The sequence below is a fragment of the Anser anser genome (assembly GCF_964211835.1).
Source record: "Anser anser genome assembly, chromosome: 1".
Classification (NCBI taxonomy): domain Eukaryota; kingdom Metazoa; phylum Chordata; class Aves; order Anseriformes; family Anatidae; genus Anser; species Anser anser.
In genome coordinates, this window is record NC_139720.1 from 137,715,834 (window position 1) to 137,733,875 (window position 18,042).

At 40.2% G+C, this 18,042-nt stretch overlaps 1 protein-coding gene across 1 annotated transcript in view; it reads left to right on the forward strand.

Moving 5' to 3' along the window:
* Positions 1-18,042, forward strand: part of ZBED1 (zinc finger BED-type containing 1) — a 211,829-nt gene that overhangs the window by 180,474 nt on the left and 13,313 nt on the right. Inside the window, exon 6 of the mRNA XM_083802838.1 lies at positions 1,417-1,624. Coding sequence (XP_083658964.1) covers positions 1,417-1,624 — 208 coding nt within the window. The remainder of the gene's footprint in view (positions 1-1,416; positions 1,625-18,042) is intronic.

Genomic DNA, 18,042 nt, shown 5'->3' on the forward strand with positions numbered 1-18,042 from the left:
TAACAAAAAGAAGTCCCAGATGAATTTGCTGTTCATTCAAAATAAAAACCGTGCAGGCAACAACACCATCAGAAAGCCAACGGCAGGCTTTCCAACAGGCCAGGAACATCCCCAGCCTGGGTGTTCGTTGTGCTGGTGACGCAGGTGTGGAGGACGAAGCCTGCGTCTGTCGCAGAGGCAGGACAGCAACTAGGGGGAAGGAGAGAGCTGGGTCAGAGACATCTGCTCCTGGGGGCTGCTCCTCCGTCTCCCTCCTTACCAAAAGCTGCTGCCCTGCAGGCTCTACCCAGTCTCCATACAGGCCTCAGCTGACACAGCCACTGCCCAAAGGCTCCGGCAGGGACCACAGCAGTTTTGCTGCCCCCAGGAGCCTGTTGCTTTAGGCACCTGCCTGCTTTGAGCCGTCTGTAGTGCTAGGAACTACCTTCGTCTGCTAAGCACACAAAAAAAAGGCTAAATGAAAGGCCCGTGGTAATTATGAGAGGGAATTGTCATGGCATAGGAATTTCTGGAAGCAATGCTGAGGCCTCAGTTGGGAGGAGCATTTAAAGCGACATACCTGCTAATTTGCCTGCAGGTAGCTTGCTTATTTAAAAAAATACTGCTGCCTGCATGACGTGAAACCCATCTAATCAGCAGTTCCTGAAAAGTTTGACTTGAAAGAAAGGCAGATTCAGCATCCAGATTAGAGAGGCGCACAGGAGTCTCAGCAGGTCATGTTTTGCTGTAACTCCTGGTATTTGTGTGCCTTTGCTGTACTTTCTGTTTGGCATAGGCCGAGGCAGCCACCTTTGCTCTAAAGACTGCATATGACATAACTCCGGTTACTCTGACAGCCGCTCTCCTTGCCCCATCTTTATATTCATCTCTTTAGCTGTGTGTAATCTGGTGTCACTGGGGCAGGTGCAATGATTGCCTTAGTCATCCGCACTGTTCCCACCAAAGGAGCCTTAATCAGGAACTAGTAGGTCGTGCTGCAATACAAATAATAGCCAGGAGCAGTACAACGAGGCATGGATTTACTGGGTGGGAATGGGGTATGTGTGTGTGGGAACAGGGCAGTGAGGAATGGGAGAATAGTTCACCCCTGGATGATGGTATTCTGCAGATTGGTGCCTCAGCATTTAAAGTTAAAATAGATTGACACAGAGATTCTAGCAGGTACTGTGTAATGTTATTTTTATTATATTCCCCCATGAATCAGGCTTGGTATCTGATAGAATAATAGAAGTGCAGAAAACAGCATGCCTGCTATTGATAAGCTGTTTCTTGTGAAGATTCAGTGTATAGCTATTTGTTTGCTGGGTATTGCCAAATGCTGCACATTGGATGCTTGTGCAATTCTGTTTCCCTTCTGTTGATTTCTTTTTCATGTGCATGTCCCTCTCTCTTTCTCTCTTTCTCTCTTGTATACAGATGTTCGTATTCACCCCATGGAGCCTATGCCCAAAGCAAACTTGCCCTTGTGTTATTTACCTATCGACTACAGCATCTTCTGACTGCAAACGGAAGCCATGTGACTGCTAATGTAGTAGACCCTGGAGTAGTGAATACCGAGCTCTACAAGCATGTCTTTTGGGTTGTGAAATTGGCCATATGGATGACAGCCTGGCTATTTTTAAAGGTACGCATTTTTTTCATCATTTTGTTGCCATGTCCTTACATGGTGAGAGATGCCATCAGCACAGAGATGCAGATGTTTTCAGAGTTTATCTTAATTTAATGTAATGTAAAGCTAATGTATAGATAATGACAGGCTTTCCCAGAACAAACGCTTATTTTAAATGGAGAGAGAACACTCACGGTAAGAGGAGGGAAGGCCTATCGCTGTGTCTGTGGCTGAACAGGTAGTTGCCCATGCATTAACTATCTCTACACTGATCTGTTTGTGCATGCATGGCGGTAGAATTGCATTTTAACATGGAGCCAGAATATGCAAAGTGTTCCTAGGAAATGTCTTGTACATCCTATTACGAGAAGCAGACATAATCTGGCACGGTCTACATGTACACAACATGTCATAGAGAAGAAGGCAAAGGAAAGAAGGAAGCTGTACAAATGAAAAAAGTGTTGGTGGGAATTGGCCAAACTCCTTGCTGGGCAGGTCCAAATACTTGTCCTTGGGAATGTGGGACAATGTTCATCTGGGTCTTTCAATCTAACATGTATTTATAATGGCACTTGACTTTCTATTATCAATTCATGGTCTGTATTGGAAAACATAAAGCTGTTTAATAAAACTGATCCAACGTTGGGCAAATCCATTTAAGGTTAGCTTCAATAACATTTTGTAGTGGTGTGAGTAGATCAATATGAAATCAGTTTAGCTGCACAGGTGCACTGCTCTAACGTGAGCAAGCCTTAGAAAGACTCGTGCTGAGAAAATGTACTGCTTATAACTCTTTCAGAAAGTAGTTTAGGATTAAGTGAATGGAACCTGATTCCATTAGAGAAAATTAAATGTCCTAATTAAAACAAACTATTTTAGATCAAGGGGCCTGTTCCACAAAGCAAATTAATTTTAAACTTTGATATGGAAATATCACTAGCTTTAATTTTAGAAATGAAACTGGAGGCTGGAAGAGTGGCTGTAAAATAAGATGCAAGCAAATAAACCCATATTTAAAAAAAATAATAGTATCTTCTGAGTACACCTTGAATATTGCAATAAAATTCTAATAGGGATGCTCATAGTATGTAATGCATTCTTAAAGAAGCAGAATATAGTTTGCCAGAATGTATATATTAAACTTGTTTTGCCTCTTGTGATTGCTGTTTTAAATCTCAGTCTCCGGTGGTGATGCTTTTTAATTGGACTGACTTCACTCTGCTAACGTAACAGTTTCATGTAGATGTTTCGGTGGTGCTCAGAATTGTCTCTAGAGCCACAGAATTCTGACAAAAAAAAAAAGCAAAACCAAAAAAAATCTGTGTTTGAGAATGAGAATTAAATCTCTTGTTTACAGCACTTAAGCCCATTCACTTTTATTGGTGTGCCAAGGGAGACACTTTTGTATTATACTGACCATGTTTAGAAACTAAATGGGATGTCCCTGAACACACATAAAATGAGATTAGATTTATCACAAGAGGGAGTCAAATACTTACAGCTGTAATAGTAATCCTGATCATTTCGTATTCTTTGTATGAGATACCAGTCTAAAGGAATACTGCCTTGCAATAGGTGAAGGACAGATACACTGACTTGCATAGAAGTGCTGTGTGTGTACTGCCTGAAAAGGAAATGTATCAATTGCTTTTTGAGTCGGAGTGTACTCTGAATGCTTCAGTTACCAAGGCTGAGATTTTCACATTTTTATATAACACCTGATGCTTTTTCCTGTAGGAGAGTGCAAGGGAAGCTTTTACTAGCACTCGTCTCTTTTACTATTATACTCTTCGGAGTTGCAGCTCTGACTTCTACTCCTTTCTTATTGCTTATTGCTTAAGATATGTTTATGTGTTCAGGATTGACTTAGCCTTCATTTCTCATGTTCAGGAGCACTTTATTCCGTAGGTACGTGGTGTCCAGTGTTCTCACCTTTGCAAACGGGCATTTAGTGTGTCTGGTGTTGGTCTCATGCGCTAGAGTAAATTTCCACTGAGAGAAGTAAGAAAGCAAGTGCACTGTTTGATGATGCTAGCTGGCAGTAGGTGTTATGGGTTTCTTCTACCCTGGAATTTCATTCCTGAGTGCACATATATGAATCTTCCTTCTAGGATTACAGCACTAACACAGTGAAAATGATCTGATATCTCTTTAATCATGTTGGCTCAACTAACTTTTATCACCCTGAAATATTCCAAAGTGGTTTCTAAATGCACACAGGAAATTGCTTCACCCACTGCAACCTGGCGCTCTTGATAGTAAACATAGCCCAGATAATTCCGGTGAGGAAATGCATCATGGATTTATCATTTCATATTCTCTCAAGAGACAGTCAACATGCTGTTTGATTTCATTCCAAATTATTGTGGCAGGTCCTCCCTCTACTACCTTTAAATCCATTTCTACCAACACTTTGGTCCCCATGGCATTCAAGTCAAATGCTTCCTCAGGATTACAGCACAGCCCTGACTCTTGTTGGGTTATTCTCGCTGGGTGAGGTGGCTCAGTGAATCAGGCAAGGCTGTCGGCTCAACAACATCCACCCCAGAGCTGCTTCAAGATATTTAGATACTTAAACAAATAAACCTACAGCTTTGTAAATAGGCCACGATATGTACATATAATTTGCTCAGAGTATTAACAGCTCAAGTTTCTCAGGGCTGTAAAACATTTTCTTCTGATCTTCATATATAGCTCAGAAAAACCTCTGCCAAAGGTGTTTGCTGGGGGGTTTTGCCCCCAACAGACTACAGTGAGAAGCACCCTGTAGAAATATGATAGGCCAACATAAAGGAGCTGGTGGCTGTCATAAAAATTGCAAAATGAACGCCTGCCCTTTAGAAGTGGTGCTGCTGCTCTTTCTCAGCTAGATTCTTTCTCAGGAATGTTATTGTGATACTTGTTTTAAATTTCCATTTTTCAAATGCTTTCTCTGCATATTTAATAAACATAGATTGCACCTGTCACATGCAAGAGAGAAATTATGTTTATTCTTCAAAAAACAAATTGATTTCTACCCCCATGACTTCTCAGTAAATAAAAGCTGACGAGCTGTCATGATTCTCTGTAGAGTATAGTGGAATATGTTTTCCCTTAGGAATTTTTAACATAAAATGATCTTTTTGAAGAGATAATGTTCAAACTAGTAAACAATAACTAATTAATAAGATAATAATAGATGAAAAAGACATTCATCAGGCATCAAATTGCAATGTAGCCAACTGTGCAACATACCAGTTTTAGTGATGGGTACTGTCCAAACTGGAAGCTGGGAAGGTACCATTTCCCTCTCAGGTATTTCTGTTTCTGCTACAGATATTGAATCTTCATTCTTAAGCCAGATGGCCTCTGCTTGTGATACAATTAAAATGTCTTACAGAAAAAAAAAATATGTTGACTCTCATTAATGTCCAATATCAGGGACTATTCTAGTACTTTTGCCATGGATGTAGAGACATTTCTTGCACAGCAGTATTGTAAACTTTTCCAAAACGTTCTTTATGACACACTTGGTGAATGTGTCATTATCAAATATATTCGGTCCTTTCAGCTCCCTCAGACTGGTGTTTAGGAAGGCATCATGGAAGAAGACTGTGCATCAGGTCTTCTCTCAGCTGTCATTTACAAAGACATAGTGCCATATGAGTGATTATGGACTGACAAACTGAAAATGAGTAGGATGAGTGACCCCACTGGCCTGTAAAAGCAAACGGAAAGGTAGAGTCTAGAATACAAGCTAGCAATCAGCCAGTATAAACTGGTTCATTTATTTTGTTTCTCAAAATAAGCTTAACTTGAGTGTGATTTTCCTATAATGTTTTTAAAGAAATGTTTTCAATCTCTGAGTGCTGCTAGAAAACAAGATCTAAAGAACCCGGATTCATCATTCATGCCAGAAGACATAGTCATGCAGGTCTTATTGCAGCATTTCTTATTCAAACTGTCCCTTTGGCACTCTGAATGTAGAAAATTCATTTCATCCTCCTCCCCGAGGTGTCAGAAGACAAACACATCACCACACAATAACACCAGCTGTAGAGAACTAGAATAATTAAATTCTACAGCTGAAAGCAGCAATTCATCAGCATCAACATCTTCAGTCCATGCGAGTGTGTGGTCCTCATGTAAAGCTAGTCTAGAAGTTTCACATGAAAAGAAAACTCCTTGCAGGAACATATCATTTGTGGTTAATTTTTACAAAAGGCTTTTCAGATCAAAACTGGGATTCATGTCAAAATCAGAGAGAAGGAAGCAGTCCACTTTATCCCAGTAGTTCTCACCTTTAACCAGGTCCCTTTTTTGTATATATGTACAGCGATTTAAACATTTTTTTCCCATTCCAGGTTGTAGTCAAAGCGATAGGGCTTCTTCTTTTCTGTCTAATAAATATTTGATTATTCATACAACCACAGAACAGTTCTAGGGGGAAAGATGGAGGGACCCCCTTGAGAAGGAAAATGAGCAAGCTACCTTTGAACTTCTAAATCCTGGTGATGTGGTTATTTTTCTTAGATGTGAATGCCCAGACTCAACACCCTGTTAGGGGGCATGGCAGATGCTTTACTTATGCTAAATTTATGTTAAATTAGAAGGCTTAGGAACACAGAGTGCTCTTGTCTGTCCTATTTAGGGCTAGACACCTCTAACGTAGACTGACTCTAAGTGCACACCTACATAGTCTGGTCTCCACTGGATCCTGTGGTTCCCCTGTGGTCCCAAGATATTGCTATTTTTGTGCGTGTTCTCAGGTCAAATGGCAGGAATATTTACTGTAAGAGACACGTTGAGAGTTGCCAGAGGCTGTTTTGGTGGCAGGAAAGTGAAAGATTTGTGGTGCATGCCTTGTGTGGCTTGTGAAGGGGTAAGGGCGCTGTACGGAGGTGTGCAAAACTGGGATTGTGCTGGAGAGCTTCAGGGGGAGTCAAGGCTATTGAAGCTGGCATTCAAACACATGTTTGGAGCTGCTGCTGGAGTGATCTATCCCCAAACCACACCCAGGCTTCCTCTTGGAGGAAGCCAGTTGGAACAGGACGAAACATGGAGCAAGCTGGAAATGAAGCAGTACGCAGTCAGAGACCCATCTCATGCCCTCTCCCACAGTTTTAGTCATTTGGTTAAAAAGAAAAAAGAATTTTTTTTTTCCCTTGTCAGTGGGAAATGGGAAGACTATCTTCCATCTTTCAAAAGTGTTCACAGAACAAGAAAACTATTTCCATGCCTAATTCTGCCTTCAGGATTGATGCCTTTTTGCTTGGAAAATGGTTTAAAGAAACACAGGGTAAATCTACACCATGCACTATGTAAAAATCTATACATGCACTATATACAATTGTTGGAGTGAAAATTCTGGAATTGTAAGTGACTGAAATTTCGTGGTAGATTTTTACCAGCAGGTTAAAGGCATACTGAAAAAAAGGTATTTGTATTGCGTGAGAAAGGTTTTATTCCTAATTCCTGTGTGGTAAAAGACTGTTGATTTAACTTAACAACTCTGACAAATTCTTTCATTCTATCTGAAAATAATTCATTTTGTATCCAAAAGCGTTAAAAAAATACTCGTGCTATAATGGGAAGACAGTAAGTAAGCAGTTAATTGTGTAAATATGTGAGCCTAACCAGCATTAGCACATCAGAACATGTCGTCTTGTAATCTCTAACTATTTTCATAGTCAGAACCCACAGTTAGCTAGGGAAGACATTTTCTATCAGTGTATTCCTTGCTAACATATCTTGGTAGTACTTTCCCTCTGTATGTAGTTAATAAGTTTGTATGGTATTCTATTCTCAGTTAGATGTATTGTTAAAAGTGGAACAAACATAGAAAGGTAATTTGCTATGGACCAAATACATGTCAGGGACTTGGTATTGATCCCAATCAGTTAAAAAGAAGCAAACCACAAAACTTTTAATGTAAAGGTCTCAAAAAAAAAAAAAAAAAAGAGGTTGAAAGGTTGGGAAATCAGGGGAAATCTTGAAATTTCAGCTATATCATTAGCCTTTCACTCTTCAATCATAATCTTTATAATTAGGGGCCACTCATCCCATAAATCTCACTGTACACAGACTTCCACTACTGTAATTCTCCTTTAGACACGCGGGAAGTTCTACCTCCATTACGATGGATAATTAAAATTCCATTTTCCTTCTGCCAGGTAACACAGTGATGTTTGAAACTTGATCCCACTGGCAGCAGAGTGCAGGCTAGTTACTAACCTTTCTTATCAGAGTATCTCTTGGATACCTCTCTAGGGAGAAGGATCGAGAGAGAGGGGGCCACCCCAGTCCCCACCAAAATGAATGAACCATTCAGCAAGAGTAGGAAGAGGAGTTACAGACAGTTTCACTCTTCCAAATTAAAAACAAAAACAAACAAATAAACAAAAAAAACATAACACTGATGTAAGGAGAATGACCTCTGGCTTGCCCTGGAAAATCCTGCAACTGGTAGTGAGGATGGGCAGCAGTTTGAAAATAGATCACTAAAAGGAGATGCAGAGGAGGAGGTTGTAGGAGTGCATATTCATATATATATATGCATGGAGAGCTTACCACCAGATGTGGTATGCATTATAGATCACAGAATCATAGAATCTTTGAAGTTGGAAAAGACCTCCAAGATCATCTGGTCCAACCATCCCCCTACCACCAATGTCACCCACTAAACCATGTCCCTAAGCACCACATCCAACGTTTCAGCTAATATTTCTCTAGGGATGACCTTCCTAAATTCCTTAATGTTCTGTTTCTCGTGAATTTGTTGTATCTATAATGAAACAATGCTGATAAAAATGTATACTGTGAATCCCCATCACCTTAAGCCCCTACTTACTACAGAAAAAAATAATTTTAGGACTGTTTGGGAGATTTACAACCATGCCTTTTCCACCCTCTGAATGTGAAAGTCCTTAATTTACCAGTAATGCAAGGAGACTGATAAAACCTTTCAATGTAAAGTAACGAAACTTTTCTATGAACATAGACACATTTTTTTAATACTTATCCCAAGCTTTCAAAGATTAACAGAAATGCCATGTTCTGCAGACCTCCCCTTTTCCTGTGGTCTAAGGCATCTCTGCCAGGAAGCCACCACCGACAGAGCCTAGAGTTCAATAATTTCTGCAATATGAATGCCCATAGCAGAGATCTCCCTCCAGTGATCTCCATACAAACAGTGAAGTCACTCCTAGTACTGGGTCTGTCTTATCCCAAGATAAATATCTATAATTGACAGATGAATTAAGTCCTTGGAGTGCCTGTGAACTACAAATGGGTCCTCTGGTGACTAGCTCAGCTGTAGACATCTCTGCTGTATAAAGGTATTAAGTTAATTAAGATTAGTCCTATCCCAAGGAACAGGACATTAAATCTGTCATCCTTTAAAAAGCAGAGATACTAGTAAAGAACTACACACTAGAAGGTAGTGTGGTTTTAGCTGTGTGCAGAAGAGGGTAGGAACTGGAAGGTGTGTTCATGTATCTGGAGAAGAAATAATCTGTAAGCAAGTTGGTTTTTCAAATGGCAACACCTAGGTGTTTGGAGACAATTTCCCATATAAGTGATAAATGTATTCGTGGGCAGCCACAGATGAGGTAATCCCAGTTGCTTATGAAATGTGTTTCTCATATCTGTTTATGATCCATTCTGTGCCTCCACTATTTATCACACAGGTATTGCCATACATTTAAATGGGTAGTTACATAGGTATTTATAATAGTGTCATGTATGTAGTGAGAAATGTAAAAGAGTGAACCATGAACAGCAAACAGCATCAACTACTGAAAAAGAATTAGAAATAGTAAAACAAATTTTTAAATAAACAGGATCATCCAGCACCCAGTTTGTGAATTTTAAAAAGTTTCAATTGAGAAGTCACTTGAGTAACTCTGGCTTTAGTAAAGATTTAGTAAAGATTGTAATTACACAATTGTAATTGCCATCCCCAAACATCGGTGTCTGCTTTTCAGAAAGGGTACTGAGACAGTGCAAGATATCGTTCACATGGTTCATTTTATTCCTATAACGCTCTCAGGTAAATACGTGGGATTTTGTGGATATTAATAGGTGAAACTAAGAAGGGAATTTGGAGCAGTGGCTGTAGCCTCCTTTTCTAGAAGGAGCTTGATCTTAGATGTGGCACGATTACAAGTCATTAATACAATATTTCCAGAGTTAGTAGTTTATATAGATTATTACATATTTGAACTTTGAAATTGCTGTTGGGTCTGTGAGTTTCGTCAGGGAAAATGACTGCATTTGTTCGCTGCCATCCCAGTGCAGGTAAGTGGAAGTAAAGACACGAGCTGTGTTGTCACGTGTCAGGCACTCTGCGGGGAACACAGAGCGGAGGCAGAAGAGGATTTGGATGAAACCTGAGCAATGTGCAATAACACAAGAATGAACTTGGACAGCTTTTCAAGGATGGAATTTTTCTGGTATTTGTTTGGCCCTGTCACACCGCCCTAGTTTCCTGTCCCTGGAACAGTAAGGAGGTGCTGCTGCTGGTCCTGGTCTCAGACAGTTTGAAAAAATTTGGTCTGCTCCCAGTATCTCTTATGTGCTCTCCAAAGTCTCGGAGCTTGCCACCACCAACTTACAAGCTTTACTTACCACCTTACTAATAGTTTATCCAATTTAGTATATATATTGTTTTTTCCGATGAATAGCAGGGGCCAAATCTGGTGCCCTGTGTCTGGCAGCCCTGTGTCCCCATGGCTTTGCTGGAAGCAGCATCGTGCTGTCTCGCTGCCTTGAGTCCCTTCAGCCAGCAACGGCATGCTGAGACTGAATGTGTCTCAGGGAAGGAGAGCAGTATTGATTGACTTATTCGGTATTTTTGCCTGCCAAGCTCTTGAGATGCAAAATGCAGTCTTCCAAAGCGTCTGCCACTTGTCGCAAACTATCCTAAGATGATTAAAAATGTAGAGAGAGAAAAGCTGTCCTGTTGCTTTTGGAGCTCGGAGTGTTGAAAATAAAATTACACACTATGAGTATATTTTGACAAGTGGATCTGCTCTGAAAATGAACATAAAAAAGGCACCGTGGGGTAGCATGTTTATTTTTTCTGTCAGGGTTGTGCAAGGCTAATTTTATGACTGCCTAACCCACGAATGCAGCTTGGTCATTTCTCAGAGGGGTACTCAGTTATCACCACTCTCATGCATCATGACCATCGACAACAATTTAGGTCCCCTTTTTCCTTTGCATGTAAGTAGATGACTTCCGTGACAACTTTGGTACTTCATCAGTGGCTTTGCACAAGTGTTGCTGATCAGAAGCTGCTAAACAAGTAAATGATGCCCAAACCTAAAAGCATCCAGGTCTCATTTTTTTTGTGTACTATTGTAGCAAGGATTATCTGATCTGACTTTGCATCCTCTATATGGAGTACTGTCCTTATGTAAAGCATTTTACATGTCCGTTCCTGCTCCTTAAGGGTTTTCCTTGATCTTGGGCTGGCCTTTTATATTTCTTGCCTGGTTTAGGTTTGTGGCACGTGTCCTATTTTATATGCCTATTTTATGGAGAAGTGGATTAAGACTGGCACAGATACACTAAACCCTAATCCCTTTAGAGGGCCTGCAGGTCTCCAGAGGCAGTAAGTACTTCAAATGTTTATAATGCTAGATTCAGCTGATGTTGCTTGAAATCCATTCAGGAAGCAGATCTGGAAGGCAGGAAGCAGGGATTTTTACACGATCTTTTTTCTAAATATAATTGCACTGTTAATACTATTTTATATACATTCAGCACTTAGTACCTTGGCTGTATAACTTCTCCTGTGAGAGTTTCAACCCACTCTGCACAGCACTGGGTCAAAGTCAGATTGCTGGTGACTCATCTATTTCCAGCTTTTTAAAAAGTGATAAAATATAAAATGTGTTTGCTCTGACGTACCTGGATTTGTCATCTCCAGGTCACTACACACCAGTTTACCTAGAGGAGCCAAGAGAATTGCAAAGCACCTCCAGTGCTCAGAAGCAGCTGTAGTACACGTGATGTACAGTCTGTCCCATGCTCTTCCAGCTGGGAAGATATTTGCAGCTTAGACTCACTGGGCTTTCTAGACATTGAGCAAGATGGTAACAGCACCACCAAAAAAACAATGCAACTTTTGTGTGTTGATTTTAGTTCTACCCTGTAGCCCTGTGGAAGGTGTAGGCAACTGTTGTTGTTGTTGTTCTTCTTCTTCTTTTTTTTTTTCTGTTCATTTTTAAGTTACATCATGATGTCTATAAATAGCCTTTAATCAAAATAAACAGGAGTGAGGTTGCTTTTATTTTGTCATTTTGTCAAGACAAGACAGCACTATGAGGAGAGCAGAGGTATCCCAAGAGGTCCCTAAAGTCCCCTGTTCCTTCTACTTCCCTTTTCTTGTTCTGAATCCATTTTTTTTTCCCCTCAGGTTTATCTGTTTCTCTCCCATGATGAAGAGAAAACGGGAATCCAGTATAAGGGTCCATAGGTGACGATTGCTCAACAAATACTCGTTTTAATTTTGAAGATGTTGAGTGCCCAGCAAATCCTCTTTAGCAAAATTTTTGATGAAAGTGTGCCACTTCTTGCATTCCCCTCCACCTTTTTTACTTGCCTTTCTAGACAGTAGCTCTTTGGGTTGCTTGCTGATGAACTGTGCTTCCAACAGTGCTAACTCTTGGGTACAGGAGAAAAGCGAATATGGGGCTATGGGTCAGACTGTAGAGCCTTCAATAAAATGAGATCCTTGATTGTTCCGGTCAAGAAAGCCGTGAATGCTATTAAAAAATAAGTAAGCCTATCTGAATTGAAAATGGAGCTATAGAGATGGCATAAGTATCTTTAGTCTGGGTTACTGCAAGCAGCCAGGGTTGAGATAGGGGGTGACACCTCTAGGAGAGACTATGTCTTCCCCTTGTGCCTTCCTGACTGACTGGTTCTCATCTGAAGTACCCTTAAAATGACAAGTATGGGATGGCTTGTAGCCCTGCTGTAAGTCAGACGAGGTGCTCCGACTGGCAGCGTCCACAGCAGACTAGCGGGGGTTTGCATGCCAAGGATTTGCGTTCCTAAAACAGACAGAGCACAGAGTTTGGTTCAGGATTTTATCTGAGGGGATGAGAGAGGTATTCTTCGTGTTCCTATTTTGTAATGGCAAGTCTGCCTCATCTGAACTGGTGTTTGCACTGCTACTTGCCATATTTTTCTCATGGAAAAGCTATACTGCATATTTTAAAATTCGAAAAAAGAAAAAGAGGTCAACTTATTTTTAGTTTTTGTTGACTTATTTTTAAACGTTGATATGGTAGTTTAGAGGGGGCAAAGCTGGGTTCATGGACTCGGGCATGTCCTTCAAATGAGAGTAAGAGACCTGCTGCAAACTGCAGATCATGGATTCATGATGATAGCTAAAATGTGTTAATGCTCCAAATTACTGAGTTAAATCTTTGACCTCTGATCTGAACGAATGCCTTTAAAAAAAAAAAAACAAAAAACTTTAAAAATAAATCCTTTGGATTATACCAAAAATTTGAACTGTCAAGAAATAAATGGTGTGGTAAACTGAAACATAGGTCTCTTAAGCTGCCCTAAATTTAGCTGTGTTTCAGTAATCTCTCATTCACTTTTCACTGCTGTCAGCAGCCCGCTGGGTTTCTCTTATATTTATGATGGAAATGTCTGTATATGAATCATGTCACAGAGATGCATTTTTTTGCTACTTCAAGGATTTAGTAAACAGTGCATAGTTTCTCTGGTAAAGAACACCTCATTTCTGGATAATTTGTACCAACAAGCACTTCATTCAAATGGCTTTCTTGCATTAAAAAAAAACATTATTTTCATGTGTGGTACATGAAAGGTATTTTTGTTAAGCAAGCGCATGTAACTTCATTGCTTGTCTTTCCATATTTTCACTGTCAGCGTGTCTGTAAAACTTCTATTGATGGCAGCTAGTAATAGGCTTTAAGTATTTTCTTAGTACAGTTACATAATGCCTTCATCATAGAGAAATAGATGTATCTAAAATGTGGGAGCCTGGGATACCTCTCATGTTTTGGTGTCCCTTTGCTAAAATCTTTGAAGATAATTGTCATGTTAATATATCAATTGCCTTCAAGTACAGAACCTTATAACATACAAAACTATATTAATAAAACATAATTTACTTTTTAGTCATATGCTAAACAAAAATGTGGCATATTGTAGCTTTGCAAGTTATACATATATTACCGTGTAGTTTTAAATAATACTCTTTCACTGTTAATTTCAGTCACCTTCAATACCTAATATTTTTTAGAAAAGATAGATTAATTGCTTTAACAAAATACAAAGTGGTGAATATTTTTTAAGACTGCAAAGTCATTGCATTTGATCTGATGTTTATTGTTGTCAGGGTAGATTATGGATGAGAACCCCTGCAATTATCCTCTTGTTAACATACTTTAGTACTGGAAGAAAGGACAGAGCTACGGTGCAGCTGGCAAGCAATCAGCTAACCTCCATTGCAAGTGTTTAAAGAACCTCTTCAGTGGAGCTCCTTAATGATAAAATATGTAGGGCTGGGCTTTCTGACAATGCATGCAACATGATGGATGATAGTAACCTTTTCGCAGAATTAAACTGGAAACGTGGGGGTGGGCATTGCAGTGCTGTCTGGCTCACAAGCTTTGGGATAGCAGCTTCCTTTCCTGCTCTTCACACCATAAATACATTTTTAAAGTTTATTTTTAAAGAATATAAATATATTCTGGGATATATTCTCACTTCCATTTCATTAAGCCTCCTTCGCCCTTTATACTTTTTAAATAGTTACATTAGTACATTTTTAACGTAGAAGCAGTTACAACAGGACAGAGAACTGTCTAGATTATATTTTCTCCTTTACGCAACAGCAAACTCTGCAAGTGTGAGCAACTCTGCACTACTTGCAGCAGAGGCGTATGCTGGGAAAAATCTTTCATCTTGTTTCTATTATTTTTCATACTTGCCGAAATAAAAGAAAAAAAGAAAAAGAGTGAGCATTTTTGAAATGAGTTAACATTTTCAGAGATGAAGGTAAAGAGCATACTGAAGTTGGGAATCCATTTTTGCTTAGGGAAATATTTTCTGTAAGAATGTGTATGTCAGTGCTGTTTTTAAATTTCTTGTGCTGTTTTTTTTGTTGTTTGTTTCTGTTGTGGTCATCTACGGATATTTGTAAATTCTTCATAATATTAATTCGGACTAGATGAAGAATCTATCTCATTTTTCAAGAACCAAACTTCTTTTCTCCATTTTATTATATTAATGTTTAAAAATATTGATGTTTTCTTCTGAAACGTTGTTAGCAAGCTACCCAGAGTTGATATGAATCGTTAGTAAGCTACCCAAATCTGATTTCTGTTCGCAGCTGGGTATTTATTCCTTTGAAAAGTCTCTCCCTCAGATCAGATGCTGCTTGTAGCTGGTGTCAGATGTTGGAGTAGCTCAGTTCCGATGGCAAGCGTGAAGTTGTTTATTCATTTTCAAAATAAAGACCAGACATTTGTTCTGGGGTACGCACACTAATTTGCAGTTAGAAACTAAAGTAAAGGTACAACATTTCAGGCTATAAGCCAGCCTCAACCATGACTCAAAAAGTAGAATAATGTGAGACAGGGAGGATATTGGAAAGCCGCCTTCTCCCCTGCGCTGTGAATCTTGGGTGCTCATTTCTCTGCATGAGGAATCGGCCTGAAATGTTGTCCCTTGTGTAAACAGAGGGGAGGTCTGATTTATTACTGGGAATGGGTCTGGCTTTACACGGGCATGGAGATAAAGACAAGGTGAAGGGCTGTGATGAGAGGATGAGTCCAGTGGGATTTCACCAGTTGGCTGTAGGAACTGGTGCTACATCCATCTCCCCAGGAGACCTCAGCAAGCACTGGGGCACCCCCAGCTCCATCCGCTCCGTGCACTCCCAGTTACACTGAGCAGTAACACCCGTGCTTACTGAAAAACAAACCAGGGAGACTTTACACATTTGAAGTCCTGCGGGGATATTCCAGGCCTATGAGAGGTGAGGTCACCTGGGTGGTGTTGTGGCTGGCAAATGTCTTAGGTAAGAAAGAGCTAGCCTTTAATATATTCACAGTGGTACAGGAAAGAATATGCTGGGACAAAGGAACAAAGGCGAATACTACTGTTTAATTAATATTAAATAAGGTGCAGATTTCTTGTGGGCACTGATTCATGCACTGCATGGTGTCAATAATTGTTTGTGAATTGCAGCCATTTTTTTTCCTCAGAGTGGGGCGTTATTTCTGAGGTAAAGCCACTGACTATTGATTAGCTGTATAGTAATTTTCAAGCATCAATGGTTCCAATAAAAAATAAGTAGCATTTGTTTTATACTAGTGCATAAGCTCTGTACGTTGTTCATTAATAAATGAAGGGTGTCTGTAGTTGTTTTTTTGGGGGTTATTCCACAGACCCTATTGACATTTTCAATAGTCGTAAGTCCCAGGATAAATGCAACAGTATTTAAGGATGTTTTTGTTTTGTTTTGTTTTTAATGGAGGTTGTAAATGTTCTGCTCTTTGAGGACAGTGCTGCAATAAGATGGACATATTTGTTGCTGTTTACTGTTAATGAAATTTCCTGTTTTTCCTACTATATGATTCTCCTTTTAATCTCACTGGTTGGTAGTATGTTATTTTTTGGCTAAATGATGAGTCCTGAGATTCAGCAAGGAGAAAATAATTAAAACTATTTGTTTCACAGACTGTCAGCAACTATTAGGGATTAGACAAATATAAATTAAGTTTTTTCCCCCCCAGCCATGTTACAGACTTTGCAAAGTTCACAAACAACTGTAATCCTCTTTTATTGAGCACACATTTAAAAGTAAAGGTCAGTTATGTTTTGGTCACTAAGGAGTTTGCACAACTGGTAAAAACCAAGTGTTTAGATTATTTTTATATAAAAAGCGTGCCTGCTGACGGGGTATCTCATGCTTCTCAGTCATGGCTCCCTTACCGACCTCAGGGACTAAAAACTGGTCATATCGGCTCACCAGAAGTTTGCAGAGCAAAGCTCATCCCTCGAGCTGCCGCAGCAGCTTGTGCACCCAGGGAAGGGCAGTGCATGCGGGTGGGATGCTGGCTAAGGGTGCCCGCACCCTGCCACCAGCCCTGCGCACGCTGCCATCCTGCAGCCCGCGCACCAGCCACGCAACGTGCCACAGCTGGGGCTGCCTGCCAGGCTGTCGCGGGGCATGAGCAAAGGGCAGGCGGAGAAATGGGTGGAAGTTTAGACTGCAGACGTGTTTTGCATACCACCTGGGAAGCGGAGCCCTAATCTCGACTGGAACAATCCAATTCTGCGGCGGAGCACGTATTAAATAACAATAGGCGGCTGCAGAGCTGTGCAGACTTGCAGGGGAAGAGCAGAATTTTAAGCGAGCCGCGGGAAGCACAGGAGAGGGTTGGGGCAGGGCTGCCTGAGCCTCTGCTCAGACCTCAGTCTTTATTTCTGGGAGTTAAAAGCAGCTACCAGACCACAGCACAGTTCTGCATTAATCCAACTGGAAATTTTCCCAGAAAACAAGTTTCATAATCTGGAGCATCTCTGATTGCGGCGCATCACCGTGCACAAGCAGGGATGGCTCATCGATTGGAATCACAAGGCAAATGTGTGTGTATAGCAAAATGGCATTACCAAAGAGCAGAGTTCAATACGAGCTCCCTAAACAAAGCGAATTACTTCAACACCAGATGAGTCCGTAGCATGTATTTATTGAACCACAAAACCTCACGGTGTTTGTTTCCCACTTTAAACAACTGCTCTAACCTTTTAGTCAGAAAGCCCAGTGAATACAAGCACAAGAGAAACTCTCCTGGGGCTCTTAATAAAATGAAAAGGTTAATTCTCAGTGTGTTATTTTGGCTATTGATAATTCTGCAAATGTAAAAGTCTCTGGGTTATTTTGCATAGTATCCCAGGCCATAAACTGCCCATGCCCTTAATCAGTCTGGTATCAAAACCTTAGTCCGAAGCTGTCTGCAGAGACAAAGCTATCTGAAAATGAAAGAAATATGAAGATTTGCAGGAAGATTCTGGGGATTTTTAAGATTCTTGCCCTTCAAGGTATTTTTTTGTTTTGTTTTGTTTTGTTTTTTGTTTTTAATAGCAGGGTGGGGAAAGACTTTAGATATTGAAGGGATTACATGTTTTTTTCCTTTCCAGTCTTTCATTCAGTTTTTCTCCTTCAGCTTGTGGGATTTTACCACAGGCTATGAATCGCATTTTTGGAACCTGAACCAATTCTTCGTGTGATGTGAGCCACACATAAGGTTTAGTCCCTGACACAGGACTGGGGTAAACCTTATCTCCTGTATGTAAACACATCAGTTCTGCTATGACGTTCTTCATCTGGCAAAAGAAACAGGAACATGGGAAGGACCATTTGTGTTAGCAAATCTAGTCCTAGCCTTTCCAGG